The sequence below is a fragment of the Uloborus diversus genome, chromosome 1 (assembly GCF_026930045.1).
Source record: "Uloborus diversus isolate 005 chromosome 1, Udiv.v.3.1, whole genome shotgun sequence".
NCBI lineage: Eukaryota > Metazoa > Arthropoda > Arachnida > Araneae > Uloboridae > Uloborus > Uloborus diversus.
Window position 1 is genome coordinate 76,447,505 of NC_072731.1, and position 18,561 is coordinate 76,466,065.

Sequence of the window (18,561 nt, forward strand, 5' to 3'; positions counted from 1 at the left end):
GCCGATATTTCTCAAAATTAGACATGGCGTCGGGCTATTGGCATATACCCAATGTTGAGTACATATGTTGAATTATGTAGAGAACTTACAAAAAGTATTGAGTGTTACATAATTTGACCTCAAACTACAATGTCATTTTAATTGTACTGTGTTTTTATTAGTAGCTGTAGTGTTATTGTATAGGTAATGTGTATAATGTTATAACATTTCAGAAGAGTGAAGAAAAAAAAAGGAAGAGGTTGCAGATAATTTCCCGTCTTCATTTTCCCCCCTTATTCAATCCTGTCGTATTCTTTGGGGGAGGGGGGATGTAATATGAAAAATCCTTTGCTAGGCCTTTTCCATATTAAGTTCTGTTCACTTATATGTCAGCGCGTATGAGTCACAGACATTATTTATTACACACTTAAATGCTTCTCACACCATATATGGCTATGTTGTGGGCTCAGATGAGATTCCCCTTAAAGTACCTACCAGACACTTTTTTTCCCTCCAGACTTAAGCCAGCCTCTGTCTGCGGTGCAAAGCCCAATAATATTTCGTTATTGCAATCTGCTCCTCCTATATAGATCACGTGCGATCACATGATCGAGGGATAATTATCTGTAACCTTTTAATGATATTCCCTATATAAAAATCGTGGCACAACTAAACAGGGGGTTAGAAGAGAAGTTCCTGCTGTTATATTCCATGCAAGAATAAAGATGTGATTAGTGAATGTAGCTCTGTCCTCTTCCTACGTGGTAGATTATCACGCCACAACACTGCAACAAGATTCGTAATAAGAACCGAGCGGCGGTTCTTACATATATATATATATATTGGCAATAATAATTTGATGCTTTGTTACATTGAGACATTCCACTAGACACATTTCACTAATATCGTTTTGTATAGCCGTGTGTATCAGAAAAAAACTCAAACTTGCAAAACATTTTAGATTTTACTCTGAGATGAACAAATTAAATGTTTATTTATTATTTTTGTTTTCTCGGCCGTCCCCAACCCCCGCGTTGCGGAGTCTGTGGGGATGAAGTTCGTTTAAAATATGTACACCTTATCACAGTTCAAAACCCTCAATGAAGCGAGATATTTTTAGTATAAATAATTGCAAAAATGTTTTTATTTTGAAAATAAATTTAAAGAATGCTGTTTTGAATATATATTGTTTGCAATGTTATTGGTATTATATTGTATTATTAAACTCAACTTTCTTTGGGAGATTGCGTTACGTTGCGACGAACATCCATCATCCATCTTCTTTTTCTTTCATTACTTTTTCTACGATCACTTAACGCTTAAAGCTGACCCAAAGAGTAGAGGAACAAAATTTTCCTGACCATGCGCGCTTCTGTCGTATGCGCGAACGAAAGGAATGACAGACGAGAGTTGCGCCGTTACGCGTATTATGTCACAAATCGGTTTACCCCTCCCATAAAAAGTTATCACTTCAAAAAAAAGAATCCTACCTACGTAACTGACAATGAACGACATTTTAATGCTGTTTTTTCTTTTAAAGACGAGAGGGGTGTCCCCTTGCTCGAGTCATTTACTGAAGCCGAACAAAGATGAGATTGGGCAAAAAATAGGTTCCACGTAAAAGTTTAAACTTTTCGGTACTGTGTTCTACTCTCAACTCGTTTTATTACAATAGGTTATTCGATATCACTGAAAGAAAAATTACTTTAATTCTAGCAAACAAAAAAATTTTGAAAAAAAAATAGAACCGACTTCAAAATTGCTCTAAAAGTGAAAAATAATTTTATTCTTTAAACACCATCGATAATACTTTTAAACATAATTTTTGAAGTTGGCCGCAAAAACGATCGATAAAATCATTCACAGCCATAACTCAACTACAAGTATAAATTTAACCAGGTCCAGTTTCTTCACTACCACATGCATTACGCATTGATGACAGCATATTTGAGTAACGATATAAATGTTTCGTTCCTAACTTTGGATGATTTTTTGATAAAAATATGAACGAAGCGTGGTTACAATGGATTTTACTTTTTGTTTTTGCGCCAACTTCAAAAATTATGTTTAAAAGTATTATCGATGGTGTTTAAAGAATAAAATTATTTTTCACTTTTTAGAGCAATTTTGAAGTCGGTTCTATTTTTTTTTTTTTTTTCAAAATTTTTTTATTTCATTCTTTTTAGTGTAAATGTAGATATTTCAGTAAAAGTAAGAAGTTACCTAGTAAGAAGTTCGGCTCTATATCACTGTATTGCTTTAGAAAAGCCTTTATTCAAAATTATCATTACAATTACTATTAATGTTACTGTTATATGGCACCAAACTTTTATAACAAAGAGTTTCATATTGTCGCGTAGATGAAGATAGCGAAGATAATGTGAAAGCCAAATGAAGCGAATACTCGTTAGTTTCAACTCGAGATCTTTATTCAGAACCACGAATGAACGTTACATTTCCTTATATACAACTTGAGAAAGTGCTGGAACTTTCCAGACTTGGAAAGATACAGAAATTAATAGAACATTCGAGAAAATAACGGGAAACAGTAGAAACGAAATTTTAGTAAAATTCACTTTGTCCTAGTCGGGATTTGAACCCGGGTCGCTCGTGTGGGAGGCGATAATTCTACCACTGAGCCACCGTTATCCGCGGATGAAAAGTGCGAACTTCGCTACAATATCATTTAATAGGGAAATTGCACAAAAATTACTGTTTTTTGCCCATAACTTTTTTTCTAAAGAACAAATATGGTCAAACAAAGTAATGGGACCTAAGTTGAGCCATCCCCTATCCATTAAAAAAAGAATCATCAAAATCGGTTCACTAGGTGAGACGCTATGAGTGGACAAACAAAAAAAAAACATACATACGGTATGAACTAATAATCGCCTCTTTTTTGAAGTCGGTTAAAAAACAACATGCCAAAGGAAACTGCCAAAAGAAAAAAAAACCCTAAAAATTTTGGTCTAGGTGAAAATTCTCACCTTATTTTTTTCCCTGGTATATGAACCCTGCTTGTAGTGTTTTTTATGACCTCAAATTTAAGAGCTATGAGAACATTAGCTTCAGCAACGCATACATTTATTATGCTCTCCAATAGATCTTGCTTTTTCCTTTACCGATTCAGAAGTATTAAATAATCTTAATAATGAATCTGCAGTATTTTTTCCTAGGCATGTAAATTATTCTATACGCGTAACACCATCAGCTTAGCACCCATCTTTCAGTTCTTGCACATAATGTGTGACAAATACCAAATTTTTTTTGCAAAGGTGTGTAATTTGTGGTCAGTTTAAACGTTTTCCAAATGCATAAATGCGAAATGCTTTATGAGCCCAAACTAACTATAAGAATTTAACGCCAAGAAGAATCATGAATGAGTCGGTGTTTTCCTTTTCTCTCGCGATATATCTCTGAATGGGGTTGTTTCCGAAAGTTTAAAAGTATTTTTTTCTGAAAGAGCATGCTTAAAAACAGAGTATCTGACCATTTTTTAAATAATTTGATTAAGTTTAATATTTTGAAAAAATTATTTTAATCGGTGCGCTTTCATTGTTTACGCTTCTGCCGATGACATCACAAATGACAAAATGCCATTCACTGATGCCATTCACAGAGCACAATATTTAATTCGCTTTATACTCACATGTACTGGCAGCGATATGGTTGATAGCAAGCGTAGAGCGAATTATTTAATTTGCTTCTTGATTATCATAACGTGGAAACGTGGTAGACAGATGCGCCAAAGTACATCAATAGTGACGTCATAAAGATAACGCCTTATTTTCAAAATCAGTTAGTTGAAAAAATTAATTAAAAATTAAGAGTTGGGAAAATGATAGTTTTTTTTTCTTGCTCCATTTTTTTTTTTTTTTTTTTTTTTTTTTTTTTTTTTTTTTTTTTTTTTGCTTATTCTATCAATTTCACTGACTAAAAGTAGTTTTTTTGACTAAAGGAAACAACCTCAGTTCAAACATTCAAACGCTTCATTTCCGGAAACCGCAAACTTTCTCCTTAGCATAGAAATGCCATTCTTACATTGTTCAAACAGTTTATTTTCACATCAACAACTGTCACAGTATTGTATCAAGAAAGTCTTTATGCATAATTGGTCAACCGGCTCATTAACAATTCTCACAGCATTGTAATCAAGAAAGTCTTCATGTATAATGCATGATACTCTCACAGAATAGCAGTTCTAAACAGAGTCGAAACCTCGATACTCTATATTTCTCTCCTATTCCAAAACATCCTCCTAAACTCTATTAAATTTTCAATTAACTAATCTTTAATGAAAGCAAATTTTAATAACATTCGAAGAAAAACCACTGTCAACTTAAATTAAGCTTTTTGACTTTTCCAGACTGGAAGACTCATTAGAAGATGTACAGCCGTAATAACAACCCCAAAACCTGAAACGACTGTCCCAGCAGACACCACAACCGTCGATCCAGCAGACACCACAACCACCAATCCAGCGACCACCACCGTCGATCCAGCAGACACCACAACCACCAATCCAGCGACCACCACCGTCGATCCAGCAGACACCACAACCATCGATCCAGCAGACACCACAACTGTCGATCCAGCAGACACCACAACCGTCGATCCAGCGGAGACCACAACCGTCGATCCAGCAGACACCACAACCGTCGATCCAGCAGACACAACAACCGTCGATCCAGCGGAGACCACCACCGTCGATACAGGAGATGGAAGATAACAAATAAAATATACCATACTTCTTTTTGGAAATAACGAAATTACAAATAGAATATTAGCGCAAAAACAGTGTCCGGATTCATTGTAAAAGAAAAATAACAAATAAAGAAAAATATAAAGTACTTTTTTCCTTAAAATAGTATGCAGGGATGTCCCTCGTATAACACAGTTAATTCGTTCCGCAACATATCAAAACTGTGTTCCGTGTTATATCGAAACCGTGTTAAACAAGACTTAGAAATAATGTAAATCAAGGGATGTGTTCCGTGTTATATCGAAACCACGTTTCATTAAAACAAAGTAAGAACTTATTAGACTTATCAACCATTAACAATATGCATTAAACAAAAATTAAATTACATCTTTTTACCCTACTTTCCCAGTAAAAGTCAGAAAGAGAAGAAAAAAGCATAAAAAAGGGTTATTGCATCTTAAAAATATCGCGAAAAACAAAAAAAAAAGTCAAAAATAAATAAAATAATTAAACAAATATCGAAAAATTAAAAATTGGAAAGTAGGGTATCAACCGTTCACAAAATGTATTAAACAAAAATGAAATTACATCGTTTTTAAATATAACATTCGAGTTAAATCAAAACCATGAAGTATTAAATTCAAGTTTCGTACCGTGATATAACGAAACCGTGTTATAATAATCGCAAATTTGGTACCGTGTAATATCGAAACCGTGTTGTGGAGGTACCGTGTTATACGAGGGACGCCTGTAATTGTGTATCATTTCTTATCCATGTCTATGATTCCTTTATAGACATGTATGTTAAAATGACCCGAAAAAAGAAATGAAGGTCGATTTTTATGTTAAGACAATTGTTTAAAACGAAAAGGTTCATGTAGGGTAACGGAGAGTAAGATGGCGAATTTATCACATGTGTAATTGTTTATGGGCTTAAAGTGAGCGAGAACACTTCAAAAATTTGCACCTCTAGTTTTTCACGAACAGAAGCAAAAAAACGTATTGGGTTGTTCGGAAAGTAATTTCGTTTTTTCCCGTCAGAGGACTTAATTACGTTTTTTCGAAACCAACTTCACACTTAAGCCGCATAACCATTATATGTCTTGAGAGCTGATATTGCAAGGCTTGTGTGTGAAAAAGTTCTATTAATTCTACGCAGTAGTTTTTGGTTGGTGCCCTTTTAAATATGGAGAGCAATAAGCAGCATTTTCGTCATATTTTACTTTTTTGCTTCAGAAAAGGTAAAAATGCTGTCCAAGCGAGAAAAAAATTGACGGATGTGTATGGAGAAGGCGTGTTAACAGTACGCCGGTGCCAGAACTGGTTTGCAAAATTTCGATCCGGCAATTTTGATGTCGAAGATGCACCACGGTCTGGAAGGCCGGTCGAAGCTGACAAAGATGCGATAAAGGCATTAGTTGATGCAAATCGGCGAATAACCACACGAGAGATCGGTGAGAGATTAAATTTGTCGAATTCGACTGTTTATGGCCATTTGAAAGGCATGGGCTTAACTTCGAAGCTCGATGTGCGGGTGCCCCATGTCCTTACGGAGCCTCACACAGGTTTGGTCACTCGCCAAAAACTTTTACAGCTTGAATGGGACGTACTGCAACAACCACCATATTCTCCAGATCTGGCGCCTTCCGACTACTATTTGTTCCGGTCCCTGCAAAATTTTTTGGATGGCAAAACCTTTACCTCAAATGAAGATGTCAAAAACCACCTAAACCAGTTTTTTGCCAGCAAGGACCAAAACTTTTATGAGAGGAGAATTATGTTACTGCTAGAAAGATGGCAAAAGGTGTTGGACCAGAATGGCCAATATATAATTTAATAAAATATTTATTCATTATACGAAAACTGTCTTTCATGTTCCCCAAAAAAAAACGAAATGACTTTCCGAACAACCCAATATTTTACAGAGTTTCACATCGACAATTTTAACATGATTCAATGGATTACTCATTAAATAACGTCAAGTTGAAACCAGATTCGAAAAATCGTTTCCACCGCCAAATTTGTCGCTAAGTGCCACTATATTGCCGGATTAGCGACCGAAAGCTTGGTGGTACATCGCCAAGTGGTCATCAATACCAAAGTCAACATCGAAATGAACACCGATTTCCCACCCCCGCCAAAACAAAAGATGAAAATAAAACCTTTTGGAACATCAGAAGGTTAGCAAAAGGGGAGATGTGCAACTAGGCCCTAGTCCGTATACAAATTTAAATCTTCCATATGTCTTACCATTTTGAGTTACTAGTCGACCCGTGCGGAACTCCGCACTGTGTTTCGAATCGTTTCATAAGGCATTTCGCTCTTTAAAAATTTCAAAGGAAGAACATTATGAAGTTGTATTTTTTAGCTGTGCAAAGGTTCAAAAACTCATTAGAAGAATCTTTATTTCAATATACGATTTATTATTTTTTTTCTGAACAGAAAACAATTCCATTGTAGTCTAAAATCTTAAACTTGATACTTAAATTTTCGCTAACATTATGCTTTAATTTACTTATTGGAGCCAAAGCTTTAAAAACAAAAAAAAAAACCTTACTATTCAGAAGTAATTTAGCACCATGTTGCATCAATTTTTAGTTACAGCAAGGAGCGTTTCCTTCTCATTTATTCTGCTTCCTCTTATTTGTTATTCATTTTATTAAGTGATTATGTAATGCGCGATATTTCTCTAATATTTTGATGCAGATTGTCCGGACGTGGGCCCGAATACTCATTCTCCTGGTTACCAGTCGAACGCTCTGCCGATCAAGCTATTCAGCTCTGTCAGTCGTAGTGCAAGTTAAAGTTCTAAATTTAACCGAAAACCTCATTCTGGTTCTTTAAAACAGGTTTTTTGGCATTAAAAAAAAAAAAAAAAAACAATTTTTAGCTCGTGGGTCTATTTTTCGTCAGTAGCCTGTACGATATGCTCTAAAATAAGGTGCAAATCAAAGAAATCGATCAAGAATTGAGATAGATCTCGCGTAGAAACCAAAAATAGGCTACAGAAATAATATATAAGGATGACATACTTACCATTCGCAACTCCAGCTCTCGAATACGCTACCTTGTGGTGACTTACAAAATTACAGAAAAGGGTAAAACATTGCGTTCCACGTGTGTCTGTTGGTAAAAATAGGCAGTTATGAGTATTTATTAAGGCATTCGATGTGTCTTAGATTGCTTTCAGTAACAGAAATTGTTTCGTCCCTTAATGGTATTCTCGAACTTCTCAAAATAATGTTAGTTCTCATTATTTCCCTCTAAAAAGTGAGTTGCTTGTTGTAAATGGCGAAAGCGTAAGCACAAGAAAACTCTGGATTAACAAACTTCGCATTTGCATACAATTAACAACAATTATGCTCGTCTCTTCGAAGCCTTTTTGAGCAATCACGATTGCTTATTGTCCTCACTTGACCATCCTTGACATTGCGGTTCCTTTTTCAGCTTGGACCAGAGGCCTCTGCAACACCACCGCCCACCGTCCTCTGCAGGCGGCCCGGCAGCTCCGGTCCTGAGCTATCCGCTTCTCCTGGTTGGAGGAGTCCATGACCTACACACACGTACGCTCACACACATACACACACAGACGACTTCGCACGCATACACTCACATACGCCAACGTGCATACACACAGGTCTACGCACACACACAAGCCTACACACTTACACACACAACTCTGCACACTTAACCGCCTAGGAGGAAAGGCAGGCTTGGGGGGGGGGGACAGGAGCCGTTTCTAGAAACAATAACTCCAATGAGTAGGGTCCTGTCTCAGTTCGTGATTGCAAAAAACATAATTTGAATTCAAAATTTCAGAATTCAAATTAATTTTCTTTTTTTTTTCTTTCTGTATTTTTTTATTAATCATTATTGCTTATCGTTCTCCCTTGACTGTTTTGCTGCCCTATGATTTAATTTTCCCCGCCTCCCTCTGCAGCACCACCGTTGGCCGGCCGCCTCACGATGCTGCTCCTCTAACGAAAACCGTCTCCAGGTTGCGTCACTTACTTGCCTACACTTACACACACACATACACCTACACACACACATACACACGCATACATACAGACACCTACACATACACACAACTACCCACACATACACATACCCCCCCCCCCCCACACACACATACATACACACTCGTGATTGCGAGAAATATAATTTGAATTCAAGATGTCCAAAATCTTTTTTTTTTTTTTTTGATAGATTATAACATTATACGAGGTAAAAAATTTTATTGTTTCGTGTAAATTTGTAAGAGAGAATATGTTTTTTTTTTTTTTTTTTTTTTCAATATTAAGATCAAAAGAAGGATTTTATAACATTAGCATAAAAATTGGGGCTTTCATCTCCGCCTAGTTTAAAAATTATCAATTTAACTCATTTTATTGTACAGCAGCATTTAGTTGGGAGGGACAGTATCCAAAATGTTTTCTTCAATGTATTATCCTAGAACGAAATGGGGAAAATATTTAACTGAGAAAGTACGTTTAGAATTTGAACTTGCAAAACAAAAACAGAGAATTTTCATTGCCAAAATAATGCATCAACTTTACTTCATTGCTTACATTATCAGCTGAAGAGTTTGGACAAAAAATTGTTTAGGGTTATAGTTTTAGTATTGTGTGAGCAAAGAACCCTTGGCGAGATTTCGCATGTCAGTAAAAACTCTTTTATTTTTTATCATGAGTGGATTAAAATGGTACAAAGATTAGATTTCGATAAGTTTAAAGAAATAATGGAAGAACACTTAAAGAGAAAACTACCACCATATATCCGTGAGAAGTTTACTGATTATTTGCATAGCATGACGGAATTAAATCATAATTCAAAACTTAGAAATATACGAAACAGAAAAACTTAAAATTAACCGATTCGGCAATTTAAGAAATAACTCAGCTACAAATGTAAAACAATAAGCGCTAGCCAATCTCTTCCAACATCTTCCTCTTTTGATAATCAATCGTAATGTCACATAATTAAATTATCTAGCATTAAATGTTATTCTTGTCAGTCTTATGGCCACAATAAAATGTAGTTCCATCAAGAATTGATGAATATCGAATTCGAGATCGTGGAAATAGTTGCTTAGAACTATGAATTACGTAATTTGCATTAATTTCTGACGTTTAGTAATGTTTCTTGAATTCTCATTTCTTTCTACGTGGGCCAGAATATCCACCATACTTTTAAAAGTAATTTAAAAAGAATAAAACAAAAAAGTCAAGCATACAAACAAAAACTACTAGGCTTATTAACATTTTCTGCGTTTCGGCAGCCGTTTATTTTACCCTTTTCATCCGCCATTAGACCGGTGGCTGCAGTACCCCTATAGTTTGTTGGAGTTGCGAATTGACATACTTACATAAGGCGTGGATTGAAAAAACCATTTTTTTCGAACTTCAGATGGTTAGTGTGGAAAAGATACCAATGAAGAAGCAAACGCCCATAAGAAGTTTAAAATATTCTGAGCAATTTGTTGATCTGCCGCAATTGCGCTGAAGTTTCGACCAAATGCTACTTTTTGATGTTTTAAGCAAAATTAGTTTTTAAAAAATGCTTTTTTTTTAATTCTCAAAGATGGGTAGTGCGGAAAAGATGCAATTGGTGGAAGTAAATTCCCCCCAAAAAAATGAGGTGAATTGTACAACTACTTCGTTTTCCATAAATGCGTAGAAGTTTGGTAAATTCCTGTATTTCTAACGCTTTCAATAAATACTATCGAAACGTTAAAATACTGTTTTCGCCATATTTATCTGAAATAATTCCATGGTTTATCACACATGATGCATTTTTAGAAGTTTGGTGAATTATACTGTTACTACATATTGCTTAAAAACTTTAAAATTGGAAATATTCTATGAGAAACCTTTGTGCAGTTTCCTATTTGATTTGCGTTTTTCAAAACCTACGGGAACAACCCAGAACAGCAATCGGGTGAAACGGCACTCTCTTAGGAACGGACGGAGGGGGGGGAGGGGAGAATCATTGCCGGGCGTTGATTTTTTTTTTTTTTTTTTAATAAGAAGAATAAAAACAAAAAAGATTTGCAGCATTTGTTGAGCATTTTTCATACCCACTTAGGGCTCACAAAATGAGATCTCATGAATAAGCTGGGTAGAGATACTGCAGGGCTTATGGACTTTCTAACCCAATCGTAGCCAAGCTGATGGGACGTGACCATTATTTTATGCTACCATTCTAGGCAACTACGGTCACGTTATAAAGAAAAAAGGGGAAACTCCTGAATAGTTCAGCATAGATTAGAAATACGTTCTTAATAATTGTGCAAACATTTCGTAGTCTAGGTAGATCACAGCTGCTTACTCTTTGCTTTCATTTTAGTATCTCGAAATCTAAAGAAGCTATAAGACACACTCAACTGGCTAATGAATTAGAAACCTTTGAAAGAAACTTCTTGCCTTACTCGCACTGTACAAGGGTCTGGAGGGAGTATCGTGATATAGAGCATGTTCTGCTGGCATCGAAATGATGCCCTTGTGATCCTAGACGGTAAACAAACAACCATGTGTGTCCTAGATACACTGGCAAGTGCACTCTGCAACGTTACATGTTCATCCGGATGGCGATGGATACCTTATAGACGATAATGCAACTACACATCTTATCAGAAGTGTTCAAAATTGGTTCGCTGAACATCAGTCTGATTTCCAACATCTTCCCTGGCCACCGTATAGCTCGGATCTTAACCCCATAAAAAATGTGTGGGATATGGTGGAAATACGCATCCGACAGCACTCTCCTCTTCCATCTAATTTATGGAATCTAAAAAGCTGCGTAGCCAATGCATAGTGTTCTCGTATTCTCTTGCTATAAGTGCACTCCAAAAGCTTGCAGACTTGATGCCCAAACTAATCAGAACAAAAGGTCCGTGCAAAAGGTGGCCCAGTAAAATATTGATCTTTGGTTTCTAATTCATTGGCCAGTGAGTGTATGTCGTACTGTTCTCAATATGATTTGATTTGCTCAAAAACGAACAGGGTATGCTAAAGGATATAAACAAATAAATAATAAAGCCAATCTTTAGAATTTACAACAATGCAACCATAGCAAGGAAACTGAGGAAAACCAAGATATCAAAGCAATGTTCTGAAAATTAACTGAAAAAATATGCCAAGATTCATAGAAAAAATAAGGATCAACAAATTCGAGAGTTTCAGGTTCCAAAATTAAAATTTAGGGTTACGGAATACTGCAATCTATTCGATTGGATTATTAACCAGTATCAGCAAAATGCATTCAGAAAGTTTCCTTTGTCTAAAGAAACAGAAATAAACATAATAGGGTAACACCCCTAGTAATTGGCAGGTCACCAGTGATTGGCACATCCAACAAAAATGTCCTAAAGTAAGATTTACATTCAGTCTTTCAAAAGTAAAGGCTATATACCAACTGAATGTACATTTACCTCAATGATTATAACTTCAATTCATGTTACTATATGATAGCAGTGCATAGGAAATCGAAACAATTTTAGCTTGTGTAAAATCAAACATTTTTGTTCAAAAGCTTCTTTTCTGGCTTAAGGGAATCCTTAAAATCTGACTTAAAATATATTTTAAATTTTGGTTGCCAAAAGTTTTGATTAGTTGAAAGGTGTTACTTTAAGTGGGAAGAAGTATATTTTTGTCCCTATTTGGATTTTTGAAGTAATGACGGATGCCATTTAGTGGTGCTTCAGTTTTGCTTGTCCCCAGTAATTGGCACATGTACCAATAACATTCACTAATGTGTTGTGTTTAATTTGTGATACTTTTGCAGCAACAATGTTATATAGGTTGTACTATTGATTTGAATCCTTTAGATTCTACTGAAAATTTTAAAGAGAAACAATAAAAAAAACAATATGTAAGGGCATCAGAGTAATATTGCGACTGAAGAGAATCGTTTCAATGAAATATTATTATCAAAGTAATACCAGTGCTTTAGCTTAAAATACTTTTTTACGGCATCAAGCAGCAAAACGCCCGTTTTAACAAGAAACACAAGGTTCCACAGATATTTGGCTTGTTGGTCAAATGTCAGCATAACAGTGCCAAACAAAACTGCCATCTAAAAGCGAAGTTCTCCCAATTGTTTTCAATTGTTTGTTGTCAAAAAATGCGTTAAATCTAAATGCTCGAGATTCTGCTCATTGTGCAGCTAGTGGTGTACTTCTTGTTTGCGAAAAGGCTATGACTCCAACTATTGAAAAAAAAATCGTGTTGTAGACAAAATTGAAGGAATTTTTAAAGAATGGCAAAAGCTGAAAAAGAGCAAAGAAAATAAAGCCAAGCACTCAGAAGGTTTGAAATAGAAAGAAGACAAATGGAGACTGACTTTACCAAATATTAATCATTGTTTCATGAAAAACTATTGAGCAATTACTTTCAGTGCCGAAACTCCAATCGGGAACAGGAAAAGCAATTGCTTCGCTTGTTTACGAAACCCTAGAATCCTGGGAAATCAGTGATGATGATGTCGTGTCTATGATAATGTGCAGTTATATGGCTCCGAAGCTGTAGTAGACAGCCTTTGCAACTTCGACAGCCTTATCTGTATAGAGTAGGTCCACTGGGTCTTCTAAGTCGATGTTAAAGAGTTTGGCCTGGATTGCTGGACAGCTGAAGATGTGTTGACGAGACAGTGGGATGTCATCTGGGCAATGTGGATAAAAGCTGATGTAACTACGCTGTCCGTCCGCAGAAATCTTCATCCCCTTTAAGTGATTTGTCCTAAGTCTGGTTATAGTAGTCGAAATGGCTCTGTCACAGTTCAAATTCGGAATGGAGTTTCTTTTCGCTTGTTGACCGATTTTTGTTGACCTTCGGCCAGCAACAGCGTTGGCGTCAACGAGGGTTAGGGAGTTGGATGGCTAAGGAGAATTACGGGATGCCTTTGCGAGCTCATCGGTCTTCTCGTTACCAAAAATATTTACATGAGCCGGTATCCATTGTAAAATGCAGGTTCTATCAGCAGCAATGATTTTGTTTGTGAGCTCAATGATCTAATGGCTAAGTTGACATTTGCCTTTCTGGATCGCCTCCACGGCTGATCTGCAATCAGAGAAAATGATGATGTCTCTGGAACTCTGATCCTCCCTAGAAAGACAAATCTCCAAAGCGCTTTTGATGGCGACGAGTTCGCATGTGTAGTCGAGGCGATTTTCCCAGCAGAATTACCGTGGCATTCCTGCGCTCCGTCTGGTCCGATGAAAAAGACTCCTGCTTCTCCTCTATCCAGATTAGAGTTGGAAAAGCCATCTGTGTAGGCGATTGTCAGATCTTGAATTGAGGTCGTGAGTTTTTCAATGGTATGGGTATGGAAATCAGTGACCAAGTCAAATGCCTATGTTTTGATACATCTTCGACAAATACAGGACCACGAAAAGAAGCCTGAGTCCTCATTGAGAAACAAAGTAAACAGAAAATTACTCTGAATGGCTTGTTGCTATCATGTTCTGGAAATAATGCTCGAGGCTGTTGCGGTTGGATCATCAACAGGACCTAAAATACTGATATTCAAACGATTTAAACATTTTTGGAGCTTCATCAATCACAGTAGTTTTTAAACTGCCATATCTGATGTTTTTATCCAAGAGAAAGCAACCCAAAATAGACCATCTATCGTTGACTTTGCTAAGAATCAACTAGATCAGTTCCAACCTCGAAATGCCATTATATTTCTTGGAGGAATTCCCAAAATGGAATACGCTTCAAAGCTCCAAAGAAGGGAGGGGGTTAATTCGTGCTCGATGGTTGGCAAAAGCAATTTACGCTGTTGAAATTTATTTATTTAGAGATCAATTTGAACTTTCCGAACAAGAAAAAGCTGGCATTCGCAACATATGCTCGCTTGTAGTAAAATGCTATATAAAGCTGCTTGTTTTGCCCCCAAAATGATTTGCAACTCTTAAAAAGGTTTTTAAAAAAGCATAAAAAATAAATTATGAGGTTCCAAAGTGTGCAATGAACAAGTTTGCTCGCCATTTGTGGTATCTATCAGAGGAGCTCGTTGCTCTTGCGTTTTTTGACGATTGTGTTCCTCAAGAAATGAAAGGGAAGATGGTGGACGCTTTAAAATGAAAAGGAGATGATGAACCCTAGTAGCCCGAATAGATCCAGATGCAGTCCTTGAAAAGGGTTTGAATGATTTTGCATCGAGCAACACAATGCGGTTTTTTAAAACCTTTTGCATGTCTTCAGAACTTTTACAAAAAAAAGATGTGACAGAATGGAAAGAAGACGAATCCTACAAGCAAAGTAAATAAATTGTTAGTTCATTAAAAGTTGTAAATATATATATATATATATATAATGTAGTGGAACGTGGAGTGGCACTAAAACTTCTTACATAAGAAGAAAAACAAAAGTAGTAATTGTTGCTGTTCTAGTGAAACAGTTCAGAAGCAAATATCCGAACTCTAGAAAAAGCACCTTATTGTCTTAAAAGGTGCTGTGATTTGGTTTTTTATTTATGTTAATTGAAAGAGTTTTTTACAATCTTAATAGATATGTTTAATTATAAATTGTAAGAAATGTTTAGTAAATAATGTTGTTTTTACTAAAAATGCAAAATTTCGAATTTTTTCCTAAAATTTTAAAAGTTTCAGCTGCGGTAGCGATCCATAAAATTTGTCTTAAAAATCTCAAACAATTACAGTATTTTTTTTTTTTTTTGTATACTAGATCAAAATTAGGGGATGGCCCGTTGAAAATTTACAATTTTATTTTTTAACCTCATATAAGGACCACCCCTGTGCACACAATCTTCATCAGCAGATACACCTTCTCTAGCCTTTTAGATTTTACGGATGCCTAGCTCTATGATATGCACCTTTTCGTCTGTTAGCATACTTATCCGGATATTTTCTGGAGAAGCGGAAACTGCATTCCGAGCAATGACGGGATAAATTACAGTAAGATATATTTTTGGCAAGTATTTTGGACGTGAATGAGTTCCCATACATGCTTTGCGCCGTCACCCTTTCAGACAGAATTATGAAATACTAAACCAAAAACACATACATTTTTTACACAATGTACTATGGTAAAGAGCATCTTATAGATAAAATTTCAAGTCTGCTGGCGAAGCATTAAAAGAGTTATGATACGTCCAATATTCCGGGCTTATATTTTTTAAATTAATATTTCAGAAAAAGAAACGATGAAATATCAAACAAACTTTATTCTAAAATGTTCTTCAAAGAATAATAAAGCCTAATATAAGCGTTTGAAATGATAAAAAAAAAACCTATACTAATATTAAAAAGAGAGAGAGCGGATTTTTATATCTTTATATGTTCGGGGTAATCTCCAGAACTATGGTACCTATTTAAAAAATTCTTTCACAATATGAAAGGTGCATTCTTAGTGAGTGACATAGGCTATAAATTATGCAAAAATATATTTGTACTATTTTTTTAAACCAATAGTTCGTCTTCACTTCCAGTTCATATTTTGTACCGCTTTATTCTTATACACGTAAAAACAAGGACCGATTATCAGGTAAAGTGGGCTCAGCCCCGACACCTGTGAAAATATCAAAACCAGAACCAGAACCGATTGTTCCGCATTGGCAACGAAAAAGTAGTTGAAGGTTCTCTTTGAACTAAATCCAGAGGAATGGAAACTCGTGAACGAAAAATATCTCTATCTCTGCATATATGAACAGCTAAAGCATATACATGTGTTTAAGGTCGCAGAGGATGTGGTGCATAGCATTCTATTACCCTTAGACATTGCAAACCATTTAGAGTCAAAGAATATTCTAAATTAATTTGAACGAATAATAACTGAGATTCGCTTCGGACAAATTAATTCTTGAATTCAAGTAGTGCAGATAGACAAGAGTAATCCGTGTTTCTAAAATTTTCCATGCATTTCGGGCTATTCTTTAATTTTTTATTCATACTGAAATCGAAATATCAAACATCCGCTAATGAATTTACTTAATTACATTTAGTTCAAAATATTTTTAACTCAAAAAGTAATTGCACATAATTACCGTACGTTCAAAGTTATGAGTTCAAACAATAACGAACAAAGAACATTCGATAGGAATGAAATTGAACAATAAAAGGAAAAAATACATAAAAATTATTTGGAGAAATATTCTTCATGATGACCTCATTATGCATTTAAAACAACAATATGGGTTACAAACATCCTATTAGAAAGAAATTGCCAAAGAAAAAAAGTAGATGCATGTGAAGTAGAGGCCGAAGAAAACGAGTACAAGAGGTTGCAAGGCATCCCGGGGTTGAGAAAGAATGACCTCTCAGTAGAATACACAATATTCTTCCTATTAGGCAGTTGGAATTTTGTTAGTTAAGAATTTATTTATTTTCCTGGTCTAACATATTTCCAACGTTTTTTGACCTTTAAAGGCCCTGCCAGCCTATCAAGCATCATGTATAAAAATCGGAAAAGGACGAGAAACCTTCGAAACTATCTTTATCTTATGCATGTAACTTTCTCTCTCCGCTCCTAAACACAGATAATTGTTTATAACTATTTAAACTTTTATGTAAACTTTTATATTAAATTGCTTTATGGCAAACATTTGAAAAATATCTCTAAGATGACATATTGCAAGGACAGCGTCAGCAGAAATTTTATGATTGTCGTTTAATTTCAAACGATAAAAACCAAAGCCTAATTTAAATAAAAAGCAAAATTTGTCAATGAAGCGGAAACTCAATAGGATACTTTTGTTTACCACCGCCGCACGGCATACACAAAAATAATTTTAAAAAAAAAGATTGATACATGAAAATCAGAAACACAAATTTATGTTTATCGGCATTCCTGGTGGAAATGAAAAAACTTAATAAATTCAACACTAGCCAAAGCTCGATCAATAAGCTTTTGCGATGGTTTTTCACGGAGCTGCCAAGACTTTTCTTTAATAAAAAAACTGACGATTCCACATTTAATTACTTTGAAAATTTCCTACTATAAGATCTGTATGTTCCACAAGAAAAAAGCCTCTTCCAATTTTACCAGATGGCTTGACGTTGTACCATCAACGAACTGGAAGAGATGCCGCAATGGGAGTTCGTTAAAAGGTGTAAGCAAAATAGCCAACTGGAGGGATCCGCGAAGATTCTGCTCTAAAAGGCGAATGATTCCATATTTTGCTCCTGTGAATAGAAAATATTTTGAAATATGCATAACACAAGAGGCAACTTCCAACTAATATTTAAGCCGCGTGACTTCCTTATCATTTTCCCCGTAGAAGGATCGAAGTAGAACACACTTTAGTTCAATTCAAATTTTCCCCAAACTCAATGAAACTTTTATTAGAAGACCACAAGGAACGCGCGCTCACTTTCAGTGGCTCCCATAAGTGTTCGTACACTTAGAAATTTTTTAGTAAAACCAAAATAACTCAAAACTGAATTCGAATATGAAGTCCAATATTTTTTCACATCATTCTTATGTCATTCTAAATACAACCCATTGGTTTTTTCAAAATATTGATTGATCTTTTTGAAATGGGTCAAAAAACGAAGAGACAGAAATAACACGCCACAAAAGTCATCGTACATTGAATATTTTCGAATAAATTCATGATCAAAATTATCATATGCCGTTTTATTAATATTTTTGCATTGTGTTGACCCTTATAAGTCATTTGGCTTTATTTTTCTGTTCATTTATTCCGTAATATTGTGCTTATTTCTATAAAATCGCTGGTATTCGTAAAAAACCGCAAACACCATTCAAAATTTGAATTTTTTCCCACAGTAGCGGTAAATTGGTTTGAAATGTCTCTAAATTAGTTAATTTATTTGTTTGTATAGTAAAGTGCTTGATAAAATGCTTTAAAGAAAGGAATCGGACCGAAAACAAGGTAAGAAAAGGTCAACCGGC

General features: G+C 35.4%; 1 protein-coding gene across 1 annotated transcript in view; it reads left to right on the plus strand.

Annotated features, from left to right (window-relative positions):
- LOC129226701 (proteoglycan 4-like) overlaps positions 1-4,708 on the plus strand; it is a 21,176-nt gene extending 16,468 nt beyond the window's left edge. The window contains exon 2 of the mRNA XM_054861365.1: positions 4,346-4,708. Coding sequence (XP_054717340.1) covers positions 4,346-4,708 — 363 coding nt within the window. The remainder of the gene's footprint in view (positions 1-4,345) is intronic.
- The last annotated feature ends 13,853 nt before the right edge of the window (positions 4,709-18,561 follow it).